This window comes from Aegilops tauschii, chromosome 2, assembly GCF_002575655.3.
Source record: "Aegilops tauschii subsp. strangulata cultivar AL8/78 chromosome 2, Aet v6.0, whole genome shotgun sequence".
NCBI lineage: Eukaryota > Viridiplantae > Streptophyta > Magnoliopsida > Poales > Poaceae > Aegilops > Aegilops tauschii.
The window spans coordinates 628,591,149-628,599,349 of NC_053036.3; the positions used below are offsets into that span (position 1 = coordinate 628,591,149).

Consider the following 8,201-nt stretch of genomic DNA (forward strand, 5'->3'; position numbering starts at 1 on the left):
CTGTTTAGTGCCTGTTTGATTACTTCTGCTTGCTCAACCGTAGCCTTAAAGAAGAGGAGACTATCATCCGCGAAGAGTAGATTAGATATGCCAGGGCTTCCACGTGCTACCTTTATAGGGGTGATCCTTCCCTCGTCGGCTTAAACCTCTCCAACAAATCCCCATTCAGTTTTACTGTGTATCTGACAGATCTTACACACGTCATGATCCAAGTCCTCCACTTACTGCTAAATCCATACTTCTCCAGGACCCCTTCTAGGAATTTCCAGTCTACTCTGTCGTAGGCCTTTGCTAGGTCCAGCTTATAAGCGCAATGGTTATTAAGGGCAACTTTGCTATGCTAAATTTTGTGGAAGCACTCGAAAGCGATCAAGGCGTTATCTGTTATCAATCGGCCTGGGATGAATGCACTTTGAGTCTCTGAAATAATGTTGTCCAGGAGAGGTCTTAGCCGGTTGACTAGACACTTGGATATAACCTTGTATATCACATTACAGAGACTTATGGGTCTAAAATCTTTGAGGCATTTTGGGTCATTTCCTTTTGGTATTAACACAATGACTGTGTCGTTCAACCCCTCTGGCATCACGCCATCCTTAAAGAATTCCTGAATTGCTTTCACCACATCAGATTTTAGTGCACCCCAGTTTCTCTGAAAAAAGCGAGCATAAAAGCCATCCGACCCCGGAGCTTTGAGTGGGCCAATTTGGAATAGGGCATCGCTGATTTCTTTCTCCGTAAAATCCATTTCAAGCTTCTCATTTGTCTCTTGGCTGACCACTTGTGAAAACAGGCCCAGCAGGTCATGCGGCACAACATTCTTGTTCCCCTTTGTTAAACAAAGTAACAACCGCTTAAATCCGGTGGCCATTTTCACCGCATGTGGTTTGGCTGTTGTTATTATGGTTTGTGTTTTTTTTTACATCTCTGTAAACCAAACATCCAAAATTATATTTTGCACATTTAAAAAAAAAATTCTAGTTTGCACGTTCATTTCTTCTTATGAAACCAAACAAACGCTTGAATTCGTGACGTTTTCCTCTGTCATCCGGCCGTTGGATTTTTCGCCGCACATCCAAATCCCTCCCCGGCTCCGCCGCCGTCACGCTCGCGCTCTCACCCGGCGGCGCCATGCTCCTCGCCAATCTCCTCCAGCCGCCGCGCTGCCCGCTCGCCTCCCCCATCCGCTGCCAGGCCCCGGCCCAGCACCACCAGCCCGCCGCCTCCTCCTCCCGCGGCCTCCTCCTCCGCGGCGCGGGCTCCCCCGTCGTCAAGCGCCTGCCCGCCGGCGACTGGCTCCTCTGGTACCACTCCGGGGCGCGCGTCGCGCTCGCCACCTCCCCCGACGGCCTGCGCTGGAGCGCGCCCGTGGCGCCCGACCCGCTGCTGCCCTCCACCGACTGGTGGGTCTTCGACACCGCCGCCGTCCGCCCCGGCGACGTCCTCGTCATCTCCGGCCCCGACGCGCCGTCGTCGCCGTCCCGCCGCCCCCCGCCCTCCTCCTCCGCCGTGTACTGGCTCTACTACACCGGCTCCAACGACGCGCGCCTCGCGGCGTCCCCGTTCCCCGCCGCGGACGTCGCCGCGCTGCCCGGCCTCGCCATCAGCCAGGACGGCCGCCACTGGGCGCGCATCGAGGGGGCCCACCACACCGGCGCGCTCCTCGGGGTCGGGGAGGACCACCCGCAGGGCTGGGAGAAGCGCTGCGCCGCGGCCCCCAAGGTGGTGATGCACGCCGACGGGGACCTCCGGATGTACTACCACTCGTTCGACGAAATGTCGCAGAGGCACGCGGTCGGGGTGGCCAGGTCCAGGGACGGCATCCGGTGGGAGAGGGTGGGGAAGGCGCTCGAGGGAGGTGGGCCCGGGTCGTTCGACGAAGGCGGGGTGCGGCAGGGGCATGTCGTCCGTGACCGCGCCGCCGGTCGGTACATGATGGCGTACGAGGGTTTGGATGGCAATGGCGGGGTGAGCATTGGGTTGGCTGTGTCGGAGGACGGGCTGAGAGGGTGGAGGCGGTGCAGTGAATCACCAGCGCTGTGCTCGTCAGAGGATGATGACGAGTGGGACGTCGCTGGGGTCGGCGCCCCGTGCCTGGTGCAAATGGATGGGCCATATGATTGGAGACTCTATTACATGGGCGTAGGGAAGGATGGTGAGGCTGCTATTGGGATGGCATATTCAGAGGGTCAGGGTCTTCCGAGGTTCAACAGGTGTGATGCTCTTCTCATGTAAGGTGAGCTGTGTTGTGTATGTTTCAGGGAATGTACTTTGATGAGGAGCTTCTGCATGGCTCATTTTTGACAATGCTGATCAAGTTATCATGATAAAATTTGATGTTAGTTTTACTTAGCGTCTTGATTCATCCTGCTTCGGTGCTTCGTAACACCAATGCATTTGCACTGCTCTCAGTTTCCCAACATTGCTATCCCCCACATCCGTGATCCGCCAGAGCATGTCAGAGAAGCAATGGTGTTTGGCAAAATGGTAATGGCATGCTTAGGTCTGAACTGTCACCGAGACCAGATGGAACCTGTCTGGACACTGATTGTATATTCTGCCTAATAAAGTTTTACTATCAGTTGTTTGAAAAGGTTTTACCACCATATTAGTTAGCTAGAGAGCATCTTCATAATCACAGGTGGATCTAGAATTATAGTATGTATGTATGTAGCAGCGTGAAAGTGTGGATTTTTGCGCATCATTTCATAGGGCCTGTTCCTGTCATTTACCATTTGTTGTGCTCTTGTTTATGTTCTTCTACTTAGTTTTTGCTAATTCTTTTGCACTGAATGCATAGCTGGTGGCTTTTATGTTGTCCGGACCTTCCAGCTTACAATAAAATCAACTTGTGCATATCATGCTAACGCTGTATCATGCGCAAGTGGCAGGGGTTAAAGTACGCACAAATTTCCACGAGTTCTTGTCTGTTGTTGCTACTACCATCTAATACTGGTTGTTGGTTCAGTATGACGCACACAAGTTGGTATTGGTCCATCGGCTTCTCTAGTCTAGATTACAATAGTCATAACAGCTGCCCTATTTACTAACATGGGAGGACACCAGCGTCGGTTCTCACTAATCAATTCTTCCTCTAGGTATGCATACCCCTTTTTCACAACTTACATATTAGAGTAGAAGAGGTTATGGACAATGATATTCTGCAAATTACTCCCTCCGTTCGGAATTACTTGTCTCGGAAATGGATGTATCTAGAACTAAAATACGTCTAGATACATCCATTTCTGCGACAAGTAATTCCGAACGGAGGGAGTAGATGTCTGTGCTGAAAAAGTGACTGTTTCATAAGGACCTTTATGCACAGTCATATCAAGGTTATGCATAATATCATGGCAGTCTGTCTGAGAGTAGATTTTTAAGTGCCTTATTTGCCATCGGTACTTCTATCCTGCAGTGCATGTCTTTATAATAGATGTATTTGAGAAGAGGTATTTGCATTGGAATCACATGTACTTTTCCAAACCCATAGGATTACTATATTTTGAAAAAACACTTTATCTGTATGGTTGCAAATTTGCTAGTTGTAGTTATTGTTGGTATGTAATCCTGTGCTGGAGATTTCAACAGTCCAGGACCCTCTAAATTTAATGAGAATAATTTCCACCTATGACCTATGCATGCAATCTTTAACCTGATTGCAAATTAATGCCACCTATCAAATCGCCATAGCTTCAAAGAAGTAGACTTGCAGTGTCTGATTTCATGATTTGTGTTATTTAGCGATTTCATCGTGATAACAGTTGTTAATTGGCCTTTATTTGAAATTGCAGTTAAATCTCTAGCTATATGCCACTGAAACATTGTGAACTTATTCATTGTTCCATTGACAAGTTTGGTTCAGGCCAACATGTTAGTCAGACAGTGAGTGACACAGAAGGGACGTGGTAAACAACAGCTTCCCAGCAGATTGTCCAAGCTTTCCTTTGCAGGAAGCAACCAAGGTGATAAACAAGATGGTACAATCTTCCACTGGCACGAGAGGTTGATCTGGTCTGAAAAGCCATGTGCAGATGGAAGAACCTGTACCACAATCTTGAATAATGCAATGTTACATAGTTATTTCGATGGGGTCATGGATGTCCTTAGTTCCTTCGCAGTGAGGTAAGTGTTTCATCCCTGACCTGTCTCCAGTTAGTTTGTTCACATGGTCTTTATTCTAACACAGTGCAACTGTGCTGTTATAAACACAAATTATGTCTTTAAGATGTCATAATGCTTATTTTTCTTAGGATGAATATAATGCTTCTTGTCATGAAATAGTTCTGGTATCTTTCTTTCCCCTCTCTTTGCTGTAGTTCAGTTGAAGTACCCCCATATCTTACTCATACACTGGGCATGTATTTTTAGGTTGAGACTGCATGTTATCCTGTCTACTTCTCTAGATGGATAGTGCAGCTCTTATATCCATGTGTTATATGTGTGCAGTATTACGTTTATTGATCATTTTGTGTTCTTCCCATTTCCCCCACTATTCAGTAAGTGTTTCCTTACACAGAACTGCAAGTAAGGCTACTCATGTAGTTTGATGTTGATCATTCACTGCCCTAATGGTCCCATATCATACCAATACATGTTTATCCAGGTGTCGTCTTTGTACTTTTTCATCTGCAATGCTTCCAGTATCTTCCTACATCTCACAAAAAACATTGATTTTTTTTAGTTCATATAAGCTGTTCACACTTCAGTTTCAGTTTTTTTTTTGCATGGAATAAAATTCAATTATTTGCGCTTCCAGTTTAGACTTAAATAAAAATGGAATCAGTAAGGCATTGGTGACATTACTGAAAGCACCTTCTAATCCATGAATTACTTCACCAGTATAAATGGCATTTGCTAGAGAAACTTGCACTTCATCTACAGCTGTATTGTACACCAAACAGCTCTGAGAGAGATTCTAATGAAATCCTTAATTCCAAGCATTGGTAGACATTGCATGTTAATAAGCCTATGTTTTGTACTGGACTGCCAGAATGGCTGTACCAAATGGGTTGCTCCTCTAAGAGGACTCATCCCAAAATGAAGCAACATACGTAACGAACATTGACCCTCAATAACTTCAGGCAAAAAAGAAAATTACCTTACGGTCTCACCAACCTGGACTTGGTGTCACAGTGGAGGGGTCCGGTCACCGCTTGGAGTTATAGCAGCTTTTATTTCGAGGGCCATAGCCATGGACCTGAATGCTAAACTCATACTCAACTGAAAGTCACTTGCTTGTTACTCTTACATTCAGTCTATCGGTGAGGAGCTGTACGTCTTCTTGCACCCAGTAACATGCACCAAAACAAAACCATCAAAAGGGCATTTATGTCATGATGATAAGGTGTGGAAAGTTCAGTTTTCATACCTTCATATCGTGCTAATGACGTATAGCTCTAACTTGCCTTCTCCTGCTGCTGCTCTATTTAGCTCCTCTGCACTCAGCTGTCAGCTCTTGGCTTCCGAAAGGCAGCAGCATATTACGCCACTCCAATGGGGCGATCACCATGCTGTGACAAGGTCGGCCTAAAGAAAGGTCCATGGACGCCGGAGGAGGACGAGAAGCTTCTTGCCCACATCGAGGAGCATGGACACGGGAGCTGGCGTGCATTGCCCTCCAAGGCCGGTGAGTCTACAAAAGCTTGATTTTCATCCGGTTGCTGAGGAACGGAGGCGTCTTTCTACGGAGTTGGTGAGGGTTCGGCCAACATCTTGCAGGTTTGCAGAGGTGCGGCAAGAGCTGCAGACTGAGATGGACCAACTACCTGCGGCCGGACATCAAGAGGGGCAAGTTCAGCCTGCAGGAAGAACAGACCATCATCCAGCTTCATGCTCTTCTTGGCAACAGGTGTGTAGTGGTTTTCATGTATAGTTTTTTTACTCAGATTATTACAGCACAGTTACCAACTTAAGATCCCTTCAGAGTAGTACAGATCCTTCTGTTGCCGTGTCATCAATGTCTTACCTGCATTCTTTTTCGGGGCTAAGATCAAGTGCAGAGTCTCTGACCTTGTCAGACTGCTGTATGCCCATAATAATCATGCAGTGCTTCAAAAAAAAAAAAAATCATGCGTATGCATTCCACTCCTATAACATCTGAAAGCAAAATACAAGACGGATAATTTGTAGTGTTGAATGCACCAAATATCAGCGTTTTCATTCTGTGTATTCAGAATCCTCCTGATTTTTTGCACTTCCAGAATAAAGAATTTTGGCTGGCATTCTGTGTATTCTGTTCAGCAATGATAATGCATGAATATGCGTTCCTATATACATATATGATCATCTCTTATTAAGTGTTGCTTCCTGGGACTGTGCAGGTGGTCTGCCATCGCGACACACCTGTCGAGGCGCACTGACAACGAGATCAAGAACTACTGGAACACCCACCTCAAGAAGAGGCTGGCCAAGATGGGGATCGACCCCGTCACCCACAAGGCCGCCAGCGGAGCTCCCGTAGGCACCGCAGACGACGTCAGATCAGCCAAGGCCGCCGCCAGCCTCAGCCACATGGCCCAATGGGAGAGCGCCCGGCTTGAGGCCGAGGGGCGCCTGGCTCGAGAATCCACGATGCGCACAGCAGCCTCTACACCAACTTCAATCACTCTGCACCCAATAAACCTGCCAGAGCCTACCACCTCCCCGTGCCTCGGCATGTTGCAGCCATGGCAGGGCGCGAAGCTAGACCTGGAGTCACCCACCTCCACGCTGACGTTCATCGGTAATAATAACAGTGTCAGCCTTGGGATATCTGAGGGCGACCCCACGACGTGTAAGTTGAGAAGCGATGATCCGGAGCGCGAAGAGGACAGCGTGCGCAAGTTCCTCCGCCAGCAGCAGATGCAAGGGCTGGAAGGCGCGGAGAGGGGAGACGAGCACATCATCGGCTGCGAGGAGCCGTGGTTCCAAGGGACCGCTGGCGTCGGAGCTGGCTTCACAGACATGCTGCACGATGCATTGGATTGCTGGGGTGAGTCCAGCAATGGCCAAGCCGAGCTCAGCGGGCAGGTCTCTGGAGACGGAGAGAGCAGCAGCAGCTACTGGAGCGGCATCCTCGGCATGGTGGTCACCTCGGAGCTGCCACCATCCCACCCCCACCCACCAGCATTTCTCTAGGACGACGGCCGTCTCTACATTCTTCTTCTTTTCGGCCAGGGCTTCCGCCGAAATCGACCGAATCCTCCGAAATCGGAAGAAAATAGCAAGAGGAAGAGCACGACACTGCGATTCTACCACAACTGCTTCATCGACAGGTCGCTGTTTTTCGCTCATCTTCATGTGTAATTAGCTGCTACTACTGTATTGTGACCCTGAGGATGCAGTAAATAAACGCATATTGCTTTCTACTCCACCACTGACTCAGTGTAAAAATGACCAAGATGAGTGCATGTTAGGTAAGTCATGCAGGACCGACGACACCATAGTTAATGACGCACGGACTTTACAGTTGGTTGGTTGAATGGCCAAGCTGCCGTGTTTCCCTTGCCTTCATCCGGATCAAAACCCAGAATGATTGACCGGTACTGCTCATGCTCAGATCGAAGCTTCGGTCCCCAGGGACCTGGCTGCCTGCTGTGGACCTTTGCTTTGGCATAAATGAGGGAATTTCACAGTAATTCAACCCTGAGATCTAGGACTGTTCGGTGAAGGTGAACGTCTTTACTCCATTTGGATACAAATGTGCTGGGAGTGAAGCAATTCACACTGAAACCATCAATGCAAGATAATAGGGGTAATTTACAGTTCCAGTGACAGACCATTAGCTAAAACCTAATTGAAGAACATGCATCAGATCACCGCAGTCTACTACTAGTGTCAAAAACGCTCTTATATTATGGGACGGAGGGAGTAGCTTATGAGAAGAAGAAAAAAGAGAGAGATGAATATGATGATCGCAGCCTTTCAGATGAACAGTGCTATCGATGCTGTTTGCAGATAGTGCACTGCACACCAGAGTAGCATAAATGTCCTTTTAAGGTAACAACAATAGCTGTTGTAGTCAAATATACCAGTTGTATAAATCAATCAAAGTAACGGGCTAGAAATATAATCATAAAAACCCATTGCTGTCACACCCTCTTCATTTTCTTATTTAATTTTGAACTGCACCCTCTTCAGCTTTTACACATACTCCACATACTACTGATACAAACCATGTTTGTTTGCCCCCAAAATTTACAGGTGTGCTTGCTCTGTTATAC

At 47.8% G+C, this 8,201-nt stretch overlaps 2 protein-coding genes across 6 annotated transcripts; both read left to right on the plus strand.

Annotated features, from left to right (window-relative positions):
• The first annotated feature begins 971 nt into the window (after positions 1-971).
• Positions 972-4,467, plus strand: LOC109746554 (uncharacterized). Of its 5 annotated transcripts, none has more exons than XR_006670818.2 (3): positions 972-2,236; positions 2,892-3,098; positions 3,792-4,467. XR_006670818.2 is itself a non-coding variant. In XM_020305673.4 (2 exons), the coding sequence occupies exon 1, from the start codon at positions 1,132-1,134 to the stop codon at positions 2,233-2,235; it is 1,104 nt and encodes a 367-aa protein (XP_020161262.1). In that variant the 5' UTR covers positions 972-1,131; the 3' UTR covers position 2,236; positions 3,792-4,467. The 5 variants fall into 5 exon arrangements, 3 of the variants coding, with proteins under 3 accessions (XP_020161262.1, XP_045089378.1, XP_045089379.1); XR_006670819.2 differs by having other exon boundaries at positions 3,853-4,467; XM_020305673.4 differs by lacking the exon at positions 2,892-3,098.
• A 976-nt stretch (positions 4,468-5,443) lies between these two features.
• Positions 5,444-7,349, plus strand: LOC109746555 (transcription factor MYB16). Its single transcript, XM_040400122.3, has 3 exons — positions 5,444-5,626; positions 5,719-5,848; positions 6,321-7,349. The coding sequence occupies exons 1-3, from the start codon at positions 5,494-5,496 to the stop codon at positions 7,114-7,116; spliced, it is 1,059 nt and encodes a 352-aa protein (XP_040256056.1). The 5' UTR covers positions 5,444-5,493; the 3' UTR covers positions 7,117-7,349.
• The last annotated feature ends 852 nt before the right edge of the window (positions 7,350-8,201 follow it).

Excerpts from the sequence above, each read along its gene's own strand:
- LOC109746554 (XM_020305673.4), top strand. The coding sequence starts at position 1,132 with ATGCTCCTCGCCAATCTCCTCCAGCCGCCGCGCTGCCCGCTCGCCTCC.
- LOC109746555 (XM_040400122.3), top strand. The coding sequence starts at position 5,494 with ATGGGGCGATCACCATGCTGTGACAAGGTCGGCCTAAAGAAAGGTCCA. Across the intron at positions 5,627-5,718 it reads TGCATTGCCCTCCAAGGCCG|GTTTGCAGAGGTGCGGCAAG; the intron begins GTGAGTCTACAA and ends AACATCTTGCAG. Across the intron at positions 5,849-6,320 it reads CATGCTCTTCTTGGCAACAG|GTGGTCTGCCATCGCGACAC; the intron begins GTGTGTAGTGGT and ends GGGACTGTGCAG.